Source organism: Perca fluviatilis, chromosome 9 (assembly GCF_010015445.1).
Source record: "Perca fluviatilis chromosome 9, GENO_Pfluv_1.0, whole genome shotgun sequence".
Classification (NCBI taxonomy): Eukaryota; Metazoa; Chordata; class Actinopteri; order Perciformes; family Percidae; genus Perca; species Perca fluviatilis.
In genome coordinates, this window is record NC_053120.1 from 12,738,538 (window position 1) to 12,756,794 (window position 18,257).

Consider the following 18,257-nt stretch of genomic DNA (forward strand, 5'->3'; position numbering starts at 1 on the left):
TTCAGTCATGAAGAAGACAAATACGTCAGGAACACCACATTTCTATGGCCCATTGCCCATTGTATGTGTGATGGAGTCAACATTTGAATGTAGGATTTGAGATGAGAAAGAAACTGGATATTGAGGCTTTATATTGTACCAGAAATGCTCAACATTTTATAATCTATTATACTATAGACAGTAACAATGTGTTTTTGTCCTCTTTTAGCCTGATCTTATCTTAAACAACAAAAGAAATCTGTTCTTTTGTCACCTTGTTTATCCTCATTCCCTATGTGCTGCACACACAAAAAAAACAAGGGAAGGAAAATGTAGTACACAATCAAACCCAGTGATGTATTGTGTGTTACGTGTTCAACTCTATTTTATACAGTCTACTGTATGGTTCAACTGCAAGCAATTATTGTTCTGCTGCCTGAAATGTTACATATTTGGAGGCCACTCTAGAGAAGAATGCAAGACTATAAAGTTGCCTTGGCATCAGTGTATACATTTACCTGGTTTCTTGAAAAGGTTTCTGAAAGGTTTTTGAAATAAATGTCAGGAAATTGGATGCTTTTGCAGTGTTCTAAGTTTGTTCTGTAAAACTGTATCTGTAACACATAAATGTTACCTGCTCGCAGTGAAGATTTCCATTTCTTTTAGTGCAGGGAGACTACAGTATTGGCCTGGAAAAGTTCACTCCATCCTGTGTTTGTTGTATATTAGCACTGATTGTTCATATATATATATATATATATATATATATATATATATATATATATATATATATATATATATATATATATATATATATATCGTGATATGAGACTATATATTTGGATATCGTAATATGGCTGAAGTTTTAAAGGCTGCATTACAGTTAAGTTATGTAAGTTTCTGAACTTATCAGATTGTTATTTGCCTTTAATCAGTCATTATATCCTCATTACTGATTATTTATCTAAAATCTAATTGTGAAGATATTTGTTAAAGCACCAATTGTCAAGCCTACAACATCCTACATTGAGGTATTTGGTCAAGAATATCATGATATCTGATTTTCTCCATATCACCCAGCTCTAGGTGTAGGGCAGAGGGACGCAAAGGATGGAGTGAGGCCAATATTGTCTGTCAGACATTTAATAATGTCTAAACTGGGACGGAAACTGTCTTGAGTTATCCGCTGATTGAAGAATGTGCAAAATGCTAGCACATTTTCAGACGATGGCAAGGAAAATCAGATTGAAACCCAAATTATTAGCGTCATCTAAGGATGTGAAAGTAAAAAAGACGGAAAGAAAGTTTTGGAGAAACATAAAAAATACTGAGTAGATGTGGCAGAAAGGTCATCATCACCCTCATCCTTTCATTCTATTTTATTGACTCAGACATCATTGCCAACTTTGAAACAAAGGGCCTCCCTGTCCATGTGCTGTGGCCGCTGGAGAAAGCCTCAGGGATCTGCTCTTCAAAGAGACCTTCAGAACCCTAATCCACTCCACCATGAAATTTAGATGACTTTCACCATGCATGGTTGCAATTTTAATAATCATATCCTACTTAGGCAAAATGAAGTCGATAGACATCAAGGAGGAAAAATAGACCAATGTCAGAAATGATCTTGCTACTTGATCGGCCCAGTGGTGAGGTCTTCCCCCTCCGAAACCCCCTTCCACTGCTCCGAGGGTCCTTATTACAGAGAGAACCACCTAAACACAGCTTTGGTTAAATTCATTTGGCTGCTTAAACAGCAAATTTTCAAAGGCGCCTCAGTGAGAAACACAGCTGACATGTGATGTGCATCACCTCACGTGCTTCTCCAAACTGCAATCAGTCATGCCCAATTTCATTTGGTTTGACGGTTATTTAGAGTTACTTTGTTTGAATTTGCTCTCCGTGTGATATCACTGGAGCACAAAAGCCCTTTGTTGTGTCAATTCAAATATTATGTGAAATCATACACATGCCACGTCTGCACATGCAATCTCACACACTTTTGGTGTGCCTCTTTCTTTTCTTTCTGCGGTCCAAAAGAAGCTTAGATACATAGCAATAGGCACTCAAACCACTTAAAGTCCTTGAAGTTGCAGACTGCAGTTTTAAGTGGTTAGTGCTAAGAGTGTACATAGTTCAATGTTAGGTCCATTTCACTTACAATGAAATTAAATCAAGAATTATATTCTTTAAAAGTCCACTTTTTCAAAATCACAACCTCTTGCATATCCAACCCATTAAAGTGAGACTGAATCAATCAATCATCATTAGCAAATGAACTGCAGTCTCTATTTACATGTTGAATTGCTTGAATTGACCGCAGCCCTGGTTTTGATCAGAGCTTTGGCAGCTATCGCAAACTGCTGCTTCGTATCCCTCAATTCTTATAATCACCATATTCTTAATTTCCTCAACCACTCAAGTAACAATGGACCAGAGACACTGTTGACCTACAGTATACAGTAATACAGGAGTTCTCGAACCAACACGGTAGCCTATTGAAAATTAATTAGAAAGTTTTGACTCACGCTCGGACACACCCTTGTCCTATCTCATAGTGTGCAGGAAGCTTGTGCAGTGCTATCTCTAAGCTCTGGTTAGCAGCATCTCTCTAGGGATGACTCTGAGTATGCAGGGAGAGGAGAGGAGGGGAAGGAAGGTTTTGATTAGGAGTCCTAAGGAGGCAGACCATAGACCATGTCCTGGACCCCTGGGCCTGACAAAGGATATCAGAGGTGAAGCCCTGACGCTTGTGAGCAGCACACTCCACCCTCTCTCAGATCTTCAATCAAAACTAATCCAGTCTAAAGCATTATTCATACATGCTGTTCATGTTCTCTGTAACAGTTAAATCAAAACATACTTCAGAGAGGATGATATTTCCCTCTAATGAGCAGGGGTAAGTCACAATATGGGAGAACCGGAGATGCTAAATTGCTACCATTCTTTTCCTGCTCCGGTATTAGTCTGTCAAAGTGCTCTGTGTGTGCAGACACACATGCAGAGACAAAGTATGTGTCAAAATCCAGAAGTGAGTGAGTCGAGTAAAATGAAAAAAGGTGTTATGGAGGAGAAGGTGAGCTGGGTTGATAATACTGTAAGGCTCTGGAATTAATAATTGTATAAAGGTGTGTGTGTATGTAGTGTGTAGTTGTAGTTAACATGTCTGCAGACGTGATTGTTTACGGCATAAGAAACCTTTTCTCTTTACACTCCCATCTTTACTTTTCCTTTAGTCCTTAGTCGTCTATCTTTGTCTTTGTACATGAAATGCATGGATGGAAATTAAATGAAATTCACTGAGTTACACATTTGGATATGGTTTTAATATGGCGGGTAATTAATCTAGTTATTATTTTTTTTAAAAGGTAGCTCTATTTGCTAAAATCACCACCACCACATGATCGAATCAGCTCCAGATGGATTATTATCTGATAATCCAGAGAGATAAATTCAACGCCAATAACAGTTGTTTATTAATTCACGTCACTTTGGTCTGTATTTTAGTCAAATAAGAATGTGTGTAGTTGAAAACAGGCCTATTTTTACATGCTTGGGTCAAGCTGTCACAGGTAGCAGTAGTACAACCCGATGACATGACACTGTTTCAATACTGTCCAACAAACTACATACTACAAGTGGCTAAATGTAGCCTACTGTGACTTTTTTTCTGACAGTTCTTTGAAAAAAGTTGTGTTATGAAAATAAATGATGCAGTAGATCCCATACAAGTCTGCATAGGAATATTCTCAGAAATATGATGAGTGTAATAAAGTAAATATGTAAGACAATGCTGAATTCACTATTCACATTCCCTAAATGCATTATTGGTAGATTGTAGTGTTTTCTTTTTTAATTGGAGAACATTTTCCTCCTTGTAAAAAATACTGGACCTCGTAAATCATGTGTACCAGAAACAGCCCGAACAAAGTGGCAGATTCAGTGTCCCCCCAGCCTGCAGGGGACTGAGAAGCTTTCTTTAGGTTACTTAATTCATGCAGCGTTTTTGGGGCCACAATAAAAAAAAAAAAAAAAGCTCCAGTACAGCTAGCATGCATTATCGAAAGAATGAGATTTAAAGTTCATTCTTGACATTGGAAACAGTACAGTAGTTGGGTCGTTCATTTAGTAGCTGTTCTGTTCCTTGTGCACTTTCATGTCCGCTAAATCCATTTCATGAATTGAAATGTCTCTGCCTGCCCTCTGACAGTCCCTGCAGTGAACACAGGATGGCGACACATGGCTAATCGGAGCCATGTGGCTCCTGTGGTCTCCCCAGTGAAGTTTGTAGGAAGGATTGCACTCAGCTGAAGACAGAGATAGAGAGGGGGAAAGTGTGTTGGGCTCCAGCGAGGAGGAAAGAGACAGCAACCAGGAGAAACGGAGACAACTTTCTTCCAGACTCTCAACATTATTTCATCGAGAGGGTTGTGGTGCGCTTTGGAAGATCAGCTGAAAACAGTGCACAAGTTATCAAGGCACCGTATTTTGAGTTTTTTTTTTTTTGGAGGGGCTCGAAATTTAAATTTTGAGTGAAGTGGATGTGAAAAGCGGGCGAAGGTTTTTTAACACAGAGCCGGAGGAATGTATCCAACTTGGGCAGCGGCGAGCCAGCGTCTCTGGAGATGTCCAGCCTGCGCTCTCTGGATCGCCCTGCTCCTCCAAAGTGTCCTGGTACTGAGCGCGTCTGGTGAGTCTCAAGACTTTCTTTCTTTGCTCGGTAATCATTCCCGTCTTGCCCCTGCGTCTCTGCTGGCTTTACTTAATCTGCGGTTCATCCCAACACGCGTGAATTCAACAATGTAATATGTCAACCTTGACGAAAACTCTTTGTAGGGACTGTTAGCGTGTGCTTGTAGTGGCTTTATCGCACTTTAAAGGCAGTTTAAGTCATCCATAATTATGTTTAAATATAGGGTAGTATATTTTAAAGACCACAGTATTTGTATTTGTATTTCGCTCCTGAAATCATCTCATAAATGTCAACAAACTGTTGTATTAAGCGGAGCTGTTTGCCATCCTTCAGCCTCCCCTATCATGTAAATGATCTTTGGTTTGTTAGATTATCGTCCTATTGTCATTCTGAAGCCTCTGCACGGGGAAAGACTTGACTCCATTGGCAGACAATAGGGGGGCTCTTAACTAGTCAGCTGGATAGCTATTGTGCCCTCAACTACCCCCCCCCCCCACACACACAACGATTTAGGTTTTTTTAAAGATAAGAGATGCACACAATTTTAATTAAAAGGCAAGCATTTAGGTTTGTCTGATGGTAAGAGAGCAGAGGCTGTTTTCAGGCAGTAGGAGGATGCATGGACAACTTTTGGAAACACACTGTAGGCCAGCCTGTGGAAACAAAACTGCAAACTGTCTTAATTGCCTTTTACAGAACACTAAAATATATAATAATTTATTTGTCTATGGTTTTAAGTAAAGAGCTCTAGTTTTTTTGCCCATTCGACAATCTTAAGAACTATATTTCCTCTGCCTTTTACTGTACATGGCTGAGGGTGTGTATCTTAGAGAAAAGGATGGCCTGATGGTATATGTAACTAGCTTTTGGTTGACTAATATAAGTATGATTGAATTAAATTTGAATTGTTTGAGAAGCCACTATTGGAAAGCATTTAAATTTGTTCTGTCCTCTGACTTTTGAGTGTACAGTAAGTATAAAACAATCCTCCCCTGCATTAGGGGTAGTGATGAATTATTTCTGGTGGTTTTTGGGGGTTTGTTTGGATTATCTCTGTCCTCCTTAAATGCTTTTGGCTGTTATTTACAATGGAGGTGTACAGAATATGCTGCGTTGAGCGTAAAGCTTTCTGTGATGGCCCTTCTCTTGCCATCCCTTTTCCTCTATATTTTTCTGCTTTTCTTTTTTTGCACTGAGGAAGGGAGGAATTTTAATCCACAATAGGCCTACTTAACTGGATGAGGTAGCTATAACTTCTTCAAATGGAGTTTCATGATTGAATATGGAGTGGGGGCGAGCAAAGTTGGAAATGACTCCCACAGTCTAGAGGCAAAATCTACTATGAAAATCACATTTCATATGCTAATACTGTTTTTCATGAAGCAAAACGGATTTGCTTTTGCACTCCATCCCACTACTGGAAACCAGAAAACTACTGAAAAGCTTCAACTGCTGTCTCTAAGAGAAGATCTACAGCTGCTCTGTATAATTATTTTAATACTGACTTTTTATGTAGCCCTTATGGATATGGACAAGAAAATGAACACCCATTAAGATGCTTTGTTCTTACACAGCATCCTTAAACCTGACCTCCTATTCATCACCAATGAATCAGCTCCAGGATATGTTAGTAAATGATAACACTGGGAGTCTTGTCTACTCTGGCTTGTGATCGGAATGATCGCAGAGGAATACGTTTGGTTAAAGTTCAGCTGTACTAAATGCGGAGAGAAGAATGCAGTACCATGTGATGATCAGTGGCCAGTGGATATAATGTCACTGAATTTGGTAGCAACTGAGCAAATGTGACAAGGAAGAAACTGGAAGGCGTGGCTGTCTGTCTTTATTTGCTGCTGTCTGGTTTACTGGTCAGTCTGCGAGCGTCCAGTCAAGAGGTCAGAGGTCACTGGCCTGTCTGTGTGGTTCAAATTTCAGCATTTCCAGGTACAGGGCTACACCAAGGGCATTTGGCAGACTTGGCAAAAGATGTAAACCAACAATATGCATTTATGGTATGTATTTTGATGAACTGCATGTACACCTGAAAGTTGACCACTTGGCTTACAAAATGCAGTCCAAATCGAATGCGCTCCTTCCATTTTTTTTATGTGTAGCACTCTTTCTTCATTTACATGCTCACAAAAATCTGATGTAAGTCATCAGGTCAAGGCAGGAAATTGGATAATGTGTTTGTACTTGTGTTCGTCTGATTACTCTAAAACCAGAGTTTACGTGCACTTTAATCAGCCCTCAGATTCTTCTCTCTCCATGCCAAAAACAGCTTAGGCATCACTATCAGCCTTCTAGGTGCTAATCTAAACAAGCATGGAATCAGAACAGATCATAAGATTTTATTCTTATAGGCGTCTATATACATAGGCAAATATAGTTTTTTTTTTTTTCATACCTTTGCGCACGATTGGGAAAACTGAAAAACCAAAGGTTGACATGGCCTCATATTTCTCTTTCAGCAGGAATCTATCTGTGCCAACTGGATTAATTCTTAATCAGTTAACCTGAAATTGAACCCAGGTTTTGCAGCATGGAAATCAGATTTCCGCTGAAAGCGGGGCTCAATCAGATTACCACAGTGCAAGTAAATGCACATTTTATTTAAACATAAGAACAGCATCTTTTAAAAATCATCACTGTCATTCCATCTTTCAGCCCCTGCCCTTTAGCTCCAAAGTAATAATCTTGTTCATAAAAATAAATGGACGGCAATATATTCCAACTATATAAACTATGTAAATGTTTCTGAACATGGGACATTCACCTCCAAACGTAAAATGTGCTGTGCAGGGCAGCGACTATGTGAAATCTGTTTAGAGTTGCATTTAGCCTTTTAATAACACTCAGGGAGGCTATAAATCATGATGGTGGAACTGCCTCAGTGCAGTTTTCAACAGGACACACTGTTGACACTAAAGGCACTTCACCCCTGGAAAAAATCCTCGTTCCTACAGGCGGAGTGTGTAAGAGCTTGTCCTGCTCTCCCTGCTACTGAGATGTCTATGTACTTTTATATTTCTTCTGGCATTTTCTTAGACTCATATTAAGGGAACAGTTTACAAGGAGGTAAAAAAAGATGTCAAAGTACACGGTAGCACTTTCTCTATGCATCCGTGTAAAACTATTGCCTATCAGCCACTTCCTTTAGGGATTTTGAGTTTGCTTAGTGCTTTTCGTCATTGCGATATTGCTCTAATTTCTCCTTTTTATACGTGACTATATTCACTTTCTCAATATTTTATCCAGACGCTCTGGTAAATGTTTGGCTCCATGATGGTCTGAGTGGTACATCTCTTTAAGATAGATGACTCCGCTGTGTTTAAAACTCAACTCCCACTCTGCACAGTGCACACTACACTAACTCAGGCATCAAGCGGTGTGCATCCCTAAAAGCTTTTGGCAGACACAGAAGAATGTGGCAGGACCTGTATGTGTGAAACAGATGTATGGCCTTTTTCTGGGAGGAGGGGGTAGATTTTATTTTAGACAGTTCGACTCCATTTTGAGCGTGTGAAATGGGAAGAAAGTGTCGGACATTAATTTAATCGGGACGTAGCCATAAATCATATGCTCAGACTCTGTTTTATGTCACTGATTCAAAACATCGGTGTAAACCACGTCGTGCACTGGCAATTACCTACTTCCCACTCGTTATTAAGCACATGTGTTAGCCAAGGCTCGGTGTGCCTCAGTGTTGCCATAGGGCAAACTGTTTGGACAATACTGTGTGCTAATTGTTTAGCTGATGTACAGCCAGCGGGCGATTTGCTTTAAATGATATAAAAAGCATCAAGATATCAAATAACTAATGTTCAGTGCTATTTTTCTGACTTGTGTAGATTTTCTCATCACTTTCCTATTGTGGATGATGTTTCCAAAGCAGGACTACCTCATTGATTACTACAGAATTCACAAGACATGAAGTTTCCTTATGTGTGATGTCAGTGAATGGTACAGTTCTTTTCCATTGAGATACTGGCTGGAATGTCCTGATAATACGTCATCAAGGCTTGGTTGACAGAGGAATTTTAGAAGGACAGCTTGATTTAAGGTTTTCCTTTTTTGGAAAACTACTTTCTGCCAATATAGGCAGAAGCCTTTCTGTGAATGGTAAGAAGTGTGTATTTCCTGCATTTGCATAATATTGGCAGACAGATGCTCTTATTTCCACAAATCAGACTCTGTGAACATGCTTGTTTTTTAGCAGTCAGGGTCCCTCTGAGAGGCAGCGTTTAATCAAAGGCTGAACACAGTTCACTCTGATCCTTGTTGGAGGCGTTTGATAAAGTTTCTGCCACTACAAACTGTAGCCAAGCGTGAAAACCCTTTTTCCTGCAATTTACTGTCTGCACAGGAGGTCAGTCTGTTAGAGAGAAAAAAAAACTCTGCAGGGTTCAGGAAAATGCAGTGCCTGATTAACAAAAGGAACAGAAAATATTGGTTCAGGTTATAGTGCTGCAGTTGAGAAGCCAGTGTGGAGAGGACAGTGTGGCACTTAAATGATTTTAACAGAGGTATAGAGTCAGGATTGGTTGGGGAAATAAGCTGCAGGAAGGTAGCATTACGTTCTGTCAAAAAGGTATGGTACATTAGACTAAAATTATATTTGCCCCTTTCCTTCGATTGACCTGTTCTGTATGTCCGACCACAAATGAAATAGCTTTCTATGTTGATGTCTTTCGAATGCTGTCTGGAAGACAAATTACACCCGCCACATAAAAAATGTTCTCTGCTGTACTTTACGCACACAATACAATGAGTCCTTTGCTGCATTTGTAAGGCAAGCTGTAAGTGTGAGAGTGTGCTGATGACAAAGTGACACTTTAATGAGTCTAATGGAATAAGCCACACATACTGCATATCAATTTCCCATATGGACTTGGCACAGTTTAATGTTGAGGACTGTGGGGAATAGCACTGGCTTAAAGAGCTCTGAATTTCATTGAGACCACTCTTCATTGCAGTTTTATCAAATTACTACTTTGCTAGTGTCCTCCTAGCTAGCTTTGCCTGGGATTAATGTGTGGAGCTCATGCTACATTTCATTTAATAGGTGGTAGGATGAAACATGGCTTGTTTTTAAATTCCCCTACTGTATATGTGTCAGAGTGAATCTTTTTAAACCCTGTTTGCATTGCATTAAGGACTTCAGAAACCCCCACTGCAAGCAGACGGGCAGATCTCCGTCCACCCACAATTAGGTCTTTGTACAACACCACTCTCCTTCCAAGGTATTAAATACCCCCAACTTTAAGGGCTTCTCTGCCAAAAATATTCGTATTTATTCTCCCAAAAAGTGTAGCTTATCAGTCAATGGAGGAATTATTCATTTTTATCAGCTTTATCCCCCCCACAAATGTGGTGTGGCCACATTTCTGTCTATGTGGAAATAAGTTTTTTTGGCATGGTCATCTTTTTCACAACATTCCCTAAGTAAGTACTTGGCCTAAGTTAAGTAGTCTGGTGACTTAAATTGTCACTCACACTGAACACAACCATTAAATGTGGCCTGCATATAATTACTGTATGGATTTAAGTTAATTTGAAGTGAATGAAAAGAGGACACTTTCGAAATAACTTTAATGTCAATGAAAGGTCAGAAACACTAATCAAGTGCATGCTGTTTGTGGAAATGATGATGATGATGATGATGATGATGATGATGAGTGTTTTCTTTAGGAACATTTAAAAAGTCATCCCTCAAAGTAAGTTTTCAGTAGTAGATACAGACCTACTTTCTGCCTGCTAGAGGATCAGAGAATACTCAACCCCTCCGTCACCCCACCACCATCAGCATGACATCAAAACTCTTTGGCAGTCCCCTTATCTGACTGGCATGAGACAAATGCTGGCACTCTCTTACTGTTTTCTTCTTCTTTGCTTTGCCCTCTTTCTGACTTTTTGGGCTATATTCTGTCTACACACACACACACACACACACACACACACACACACACACACACACACACACACACACACACACACACACACACACACGCTGTCCCTTTCACTCTCTGTAGAGTTCACTTTGGCCGTGGAGTGGCTCCTCTACTTGGCACTTCTTGCCTGGCTGACTGACTTGCTGCTCTTGGCTACGCTGTGTGTGTTTACTCAACAATAACTGAGAGCGGGATGGCTCCACACCAGCTCCTGCTCTCTTTAGAGACACAATCATAACGACTCATACAGGCCTTTAGTAATGGTTTGTCAGTAATTTGCATCTTTGATTTGAGTGAAAAACATCTTTTGTGATGTCAGCTGATGCAGAAGCACTTTAGTTCATTCATTGCAGTTACAGTGTGTGCTGATTATGCGGGATGTTTAGTCATAATTTGGCTTTCTCAATATCAGTCTTGATATGTCTTTGTGTCTCCATGTCTGCTCTTTCGCCCACGTGGTGCTGTGGTTTCACTGTGAAACCATTGGACCATCAGCTCCACTGAGACATTTGTATAAACTTATCACTCTGCAGTTGTTAATACAACATCATCACGTGTATTTTTTCACAGTTGTGTGAATCCAAAATGATTTTTGGCAGCTCCATCATTCAAATCTTTCTTTTTCTTTGTTTCTGTCTTTGTTTCTTTTTTTTCATGCCTCTAACGTACATACAGATATAATGTAAATAGCACATTTCTCCTGTGTAATGTGGAAAATGCATAGAATACAAACTTCAGTCTGCTTGTGGAATTATTAAACCAGAGATGTTTGGACTGCAGGAAATTGAATTTAATGGGACATCTTATGATTTGTGTTCAGTTTAAATTAACTGAACCCCTTTTGAACATGTGAGTGTGTATATATATATATGTATATATATATATATATAGTGTTGGATTTGCCTTTCAGACTGATTTGTGGTTCGCCATCTCATTTAGTCATTCAGGAAGTTTTTCTGTTTGTGTAAAATACAGAGAGAAAGTGTGTTTGGCTGTTTTTGGTCTTTTATTGCTTTGTAATTACAATCAGCAGCAATAGAAACTATAATCCTGTTGTAGCCTGAAGTTGAGGAATTTTGTCTTTTGAAGATTAGTTCCTGTAAATGGGTTTAAGTTCAAAGCTACCAGTTTAACAACTCTACTTTGGCCACGATATAGATTTGGGGATCTGCTAAAGTAATAACAACAAAGTTGTGAATGTATAAGCTTTTTTCCATTTCATTGTTTTTAGCAGGGGATTCAAAGTTGAGATATTTCATGAGCACTTGTAGAACCTACTCACTGACCTATTTTAATTAAAGGCCTTGTCTCTTGTAGATTATCACCTCATTAAAATATTTTCCAATGTACTGTATGTAGATGATGTCTAATCAAAAAAGGTGTTTGATTCCTCAGCTCTTGAATGTCATCCATCAGCCATCCATCTGTGTGCAGGGAAGTTGTCTCTGTGTTAGAACAGATCTTGAATTGCTAAAGCTCTCCCACTTTTCTTGTTTTTCCTTTAACAATGAAAGGACGTGGTTTGCTGTGGGTACTGATTGTATGTTGTGCTACATATTTTTTTCCACAGCGGCCGGGGGTTCTATTCCGACCTGCGACCTTTTGCTGCATGTCACTCCCCCTCTCTCTTCCCTTTCAATAAAGGCCTAAAATGCCCCAAAAAGTTTTTTTTTGTTATATGTACTTCAACTATGAGGTGTTGTTTTTCTATTATACAGGATTTATGGTAAGGAACAACCAATGGTCCCTCTGCCTTTGTCTTTCTCTTCTGTCTGCTTCTTTCTCCCACTAAATCACTTTTTGGCAGTTTTTCAAGTTTTGTGGAATAGCCTCTAAGCAAAAAAGCCCCAAAGTATCAATACATTCAAATGAAATCTCTGCATGTTATGGTTGTGTTAGGTGGTACTCTAAGGAAAAGAAGCAACTATCATTTTATTAAATTAGGGTGTGACTTCATCTACAATTAACTTGAAATTGAACAGTGTTTCCTGTGCTGCTACACTGCAGCCATTGATCAATTGACTACATTATGCTTGCAAAGTCGTCGAGGTAGTTACAACATAAACCGAAATCTAGATCTACGACAACAACTATACTGTGTGATCTACGGCTATACAGGAATTCAAAGTAAACAAAAGTGGGGGAAAGTTGTCTTTTTAAAAAGCAACAATTTGGGGAGTGAAACACTTTCTGGATTTAGTTGGCTTAGTGTTGACATGGTCTTAAACAGTGTTCTAAAATTTATCGGAATAAGTGTGGACACGGTCTTAGCATGTTTGTTTAACCAAAGGCTTTGGCACATTGTTCTCTAAGCAAGATCCCTATTAACCAGCAGCTAGTGTTTACCCAGCCACTTCATTCACACACAAAAGACTTAAGAGGGGCTGCCTTGAACTAGTGGCTCAGTCCTGTTGTCCAGGGGATCTTAAATGATCACATAAGGCAGACACGTACTGCCTTTAGTCCTGACAGAACTAGTCAGCGTAGAAGCATCTTTGCTATAATTTGCCCGCATGATTGCTGTAAAAAATGTCTATTTGAATGTCCAGCATGGCTGTAAATCGTGACGATAATGTTCGGGAACCAGAAACCATAAATAAAACAGTGACTTAGCACAAATAGAAAAAGCACAAAAGACTATAAGAAATTTGACTTAAATGGAAATTCCCTTTCTATCCATTCTAATCCTGTGTTGACCACACTGACCGAGGAATCTAGAGTTAAAGGTCTCACTGGCTGTAATTCTGAAGTACTGTGAGTTAAATGCCTATCTAGCAAACCACTGCTGGCTAGCCGTCTACCTAATTCAGAACCAACTGAGAAATCCATGCCCCTGTGGGGCAATAAATGCATTTACAGATTGTCTCATTAATCAGACTTTGTGATAGGCCACAAGGAAAAATATTCAGTGTTCAGATCAGTCTCTTGATGAAAGTTGGTACTTGCTTCTTCCATCTGCAATTTCTTAAAAATCTAGCTTACAATGGAAAACAAATCAGCCCTTTTTTGATTTAAAAACTAAAGCTGTGAGTCTCGACACTCAATGTTTTGGCAAACCCTCAAAGCTTTCTTCACAGTCTTGGGGGACATCTGTTACCATACCCACACAGTCACTGGTAGCCTCTTAAATCCATTTTGGCTTGATGGCCTCACCATACGGCAGCTTACTTTCAAGGCACAGTTATTGACTCCTGTGTGGTTTGTCTAACTATCCAGATTTTAGGTCTGTTTTAAACCGCAACAAGTGAAGGAAGAATCGCAGGATGGAAGGACGCAGTTGCGCTACTGACTGTCCAGATGCGTTGACCAGAGGCTCGTAGAATCACTGAGGGAGTCCTGTGTTTGATGTCTGAGCTGCTTTTTGTGGTGAAATGTGCAGGAATGGTTTTCAGAAGGGTATGGAATAGTCATAGGGCAGGAATCTGCCTTTGTCTTTGTGTGACTGTGACAGAATGTATGCTATCTTCTTCATCACCGTCTGCCTCTCATTCACTCAGAGACTTTAGCTCATGTAGGGGAACTCTGTACTTAACCCGGTGGCGGGTGAAAAGGAATCTTGTCAACTGGGACGCTCCCGCCCAGGAATTCATACATTTATCCTGTGGGATGCTGAATGCCGCTCTTGCCCTCCGCAGAATCTCTCCCTCTCTGAGGTGAATAAAAAAAACGATGGGGAGCAGCTCCCCTGTTTTTCATATTTCCACTTTGAACAGTTATTTAATTTCCCCAGGTGGTGTTCATCAAAGCTGACACTGACTTGGATCCAAGTCAAGTTTAAGTTTACTTACTAGTGCGGTTGTGTCCTGCATGCCAACAGTCCTCTCACACCTCACTCTTGTTTTCCTGTCTCTCTATATATCTGTCTCTGTCTCTCCCCGGCTCTCTCCCCACTCCTCTCCTTCTCTCAAAAAGCATTGATTTCAGCAGGGCAGGAAATGAAACTGCATTGCCCTGCGACTCCCAGCAGGAGAGGAGGACCCGGGGAGGGAAAGAGGAAGTGGTTCAACGAGTAAAAGAACCTGTTTTTTTTTTTTTTTTTTTTTTTTTTTTTTAGAAAGGGAAGAAAAGATTGATAGTCTGAGGATGTGAGTGAGGACTGGGATGGGCCCGGCTCAGCTAAGAGAAAGCTGAGAGGGCTAAGAATGATATTAGGATGGTAAAATATTTTCGTAGAGGCGTTTGACTGACAGCAGGCTTAAATGAACTCTCAGCAAGTCATATCAGTCAAAAAGCTGAAACATTTTACTTATTAAAAAAAAACCCACTTGATAGAAAACTAGACAGAAATAAACAGACACAGAGATGGTGAAGGAAAGGGGCTTTCACTGGTTGAGGTCTGATGGCCCCTTTATCTTTGACAACCCCTGACCTTCATCCCCCTATCAGAAGTCAATGATCTTCTCCTCAGAGGGGCCTGTATAAGAGGCTTAGGCCCGCGTGATCCCACTGCCTGTTTGCTTAACCTCTGCGTGGCTGCCTCAGCCATGCTAAGCTTTGCCCATAAGAGCTCATTACCTCTCAGCCCTCCGTCTCTCTCACTATTTCATCCAGCACTGTTGTACACTGTTAAACCCTTCATGCTAAAATATGATGTGAACTGTGAAAAATATGCATACTCTTACAATATAAGTCAAACTCTTGTCATGTCAACACTTTTGCGCTTGCAAAATACATTTCCATGATTTAAATTTGCAAGTGTTGAGCAATGCATGCAGGCCATATTCTTTTTTTTTAACAGAAGAAAACAGATTGCCAGCATTCACTGTCCCACAGAAAATTTGAATGGAACATAAAACCTGTCATGTCATTACAGCCATGATTGGAGTAAAGGAGAGATGGCACCGCTTTAACATCTTTCTAGACATTTAGCCACTCAAATACAACATTTATTGAGCTTTTCATGGAGATGAATAACTGTTTATACTGTTGCATGCATTATGTAATGATGTTTTGAGTGAGGGGCCCGTTCCTGGAGATGTATGCAGCCTGAAGGGTCCTGTTGCAGTGAAATTGAAAAAAAGAAGAAAAGAAATCCCTGCTATGGGCATTGAGGCTTATTATTCCTGACATGCTCTGTTGAAGCGCTGATTCAAAATGGGCCGGCGCTGATAATTCGGAGCGAGACAGATCGCTGTAATTCATGACTGTTGGAATTCATGAGTGGGAATTCAAACAATAGTGGAGTTAGTCTGAAGTTTCCCCTGCTGGTACTATTCAACAGTTTGGACTACTGTCTACTCAACGCAGCGACTTGTGGTAGAGTTTGGCAGGGCAAGAGTTTGTCTGAGCTTTCCTTCCTTTAGACTTACTCTGGCTTTTTCTCCCACTCCATCTTCATCTACTGTGTCCACCTCCTCCTCTTTCTTCTCATCCTCGGAAACTTTGTCCAAAGCAAAGGGTTTCTTATGAAAAGTGTTTGTACTCCAGCTATTGTAGTTTTATGCTGGAGCATGTTCTGTTCTGGCTCTCTGTTATTGTTACTTCTTTAATTGTCTGTGTGTCCACGACCAGACAGCAGTGACCCATTGTCCCCCACTGCCCTCGCTTTGCACCCCAGGCTTTGGTTGTCCTTTTACTCTTTAATTTAAAATTGATTTAACTCCAGCCAGCTGGCTAGCTCAAACTCTACTCATGATGGCCATGAGCAGGAGTGGACATTGCCCTTTGTCTTGCTATTTGTTGATTTGTTTGTACATGTAGACAAAGGAATGAACAAATTCCAAGCAAAGATGTGTTTTATAATCGCTAAATAAAGCTACTACAAACAAATGACATTCACTGCCAATCACTTGCTGTCATGCTAACAGTGTTCTGTTGAGGCTCAAGTGATTGCTCTGTGATCAGACTAGGTGACTGAAAGAGCAACAAAGAAACATCCCAGTGTGCATTTATTTATTTTTCTATGTCCTAGTCTAGTGTTGTTTGTTGTGTTTAACATTTTTTAATAAGAAAGAAAAGGGGGAAACTCTGCACAGCTTGTTAGACAATTAGTTGATATGGAAATGGAAAATGAAACCAGGTTTGATTTTGGGGATATTTGTAGATTCTGTGGTTCATATTGTTTGATTTAGCACTGTGGGGAAATAAAGCTCATTCGGTAGAAAAACATTAAACATACATCCTGTTCCGAACACCAAAACAGTCTCTTAACACCTCTAAACATGGCCTCTTAATGATTTGATCATTTGTCTTTGGTTTCTATTTTTTGATTGGTAGTTGTTCATTTTTAAAACCAGATTAGATGTAAAGGTTGTATGTGCATCACTATAAGATAAGTAATGTGAACTTGAAGGGGGGGAAAATGCTACACTAGTATTACATCATATTTTTTCTAACTTTTTCCATGTTAGCCGTAGGCCTGTGAGATAAAGGATAAGGAATGAGTGAGAGGAAAATAAGGGAAGGACAATTTTCTTGCCAGCTGCCCTCAGTGTTTAATTGGCACAAATAACCCATTGCTAACGAGTGTACTGCATGCTTGTTAAATGTGTTTAGGAAGTCACACACACAAGCACTCTTCTGCTTGCTGAATGAGTTACATCACTCAGTGGTTAACACAAGGTGCCCCTAGAAGTGTTTAGTGAAGCCTCTTTACTTTTAATGTGAAAACCATGCTTTTTTTTAACATAAGTTACATGGGCTTCCCTGGCTCGAAAGTCATAAAACTTGAAGAAAAACAGTAGTTAAGATGGTCCCAGACAATAGCAGAGAAGTGTTTTACTACTGGTTATGTAGCAGATAGCAGCCTTCATGTTTGCCCTCGGTCTGTGCTTACACACTAATGCAGCCAGTGATTGGTGGTATGCATTTTGCAAATGTGCACGCCCCATGTCCCAGTGTTGGTGGTCTTGGAAAGCCACCAAGATCACCCGGCTGCTCTGTAATGTGAAAGCAATTAGCAGCCAGCGGTTTTACACAGTGCCAATATGTGTGGAATAACAAAGGGGAATGTAGGTCAGCGGTGAGCTATAGGTACATGATGTAGCCATCGCATTTCTTTTTTTTTTTTTTGTGATTTAACAATTAAATTTTTTAAAACAACATACAAAACGTACAACAGACAATGTGTAGCTACATGTTTGTAGGTACTTAAGATACATATTTGAGGCAAATTTAGCTTTTTCAGCAACTTGACTTTGTGTATTATTGGCCCATAACAATTGGCAATAAAGTCCTTAGAGAGATTAAATAGATCACATGTTAAAATACTAAATAGGAACGTAACAAAAGGATGGTTTTTTTTTTAACTTTCTCAACTTTGTAGGAAATTTATTTTCAGATTCTTGGTAGGGTTCATAGTCAAATTCCTGACGTAAATAGGTTTGTAGTTAGTTTAAACCCAGATTTATTCAGCTCCCTGCGGACCTCTTTGATGTTTTCACCCTCCGTTTACTTCATCTGACATTCATTTTAATGAGACGGACATTCCCCCTGATTGAAATCTGCTCCTGACTTATGTTGGAATACAGTAAATCAGTGCCACACACATATTCACATTGGGTTAGATTAAGTTCCGTGTGTGTGTGTGTGTGTGTGTGTGTGTGTGTGTGTGTGTGTGTGTGTGTGTGTTTACAGTGTGAGTAGGGTGCGTGCCCTCTGTCACATCTGGCAGCTTGTGGTTTTTTTCATGAACTGCT

The 18,257-nt window shown here is 39.8% G+C and overlaps 1 protein-coding gene across 3 annotated transcripts in view; it reads left to right on the forward strand.

Annotated features, from left to right (window-relative positions):
- The first annotated feature begins 4,267 nt into the window (after nt 1-4,267).
- The window catches only part of ror1 (receptor tyrosine kinase-like orphan receptor 1), a 123,038-nt gene continuing 109,048 nt past the window's right edge, over nt 4,268-18,257 (forward strand). For all 3 annotated transcript variants that reach the window (XM_039812265.1, XM_039812266.1, XM_039812267.1), the window contains exon 1: nt 4,268-4,666. In XM_039812265.1, coding sequence (XP_039668199.1) covers nt 4,561-4,666 — 106 coding nt within the window. In that variant the 5' untranslated portion in view covers nt 4,268-4,560. The remainder of the gene's footprint in view (nt 4,667-18,257) is intronic.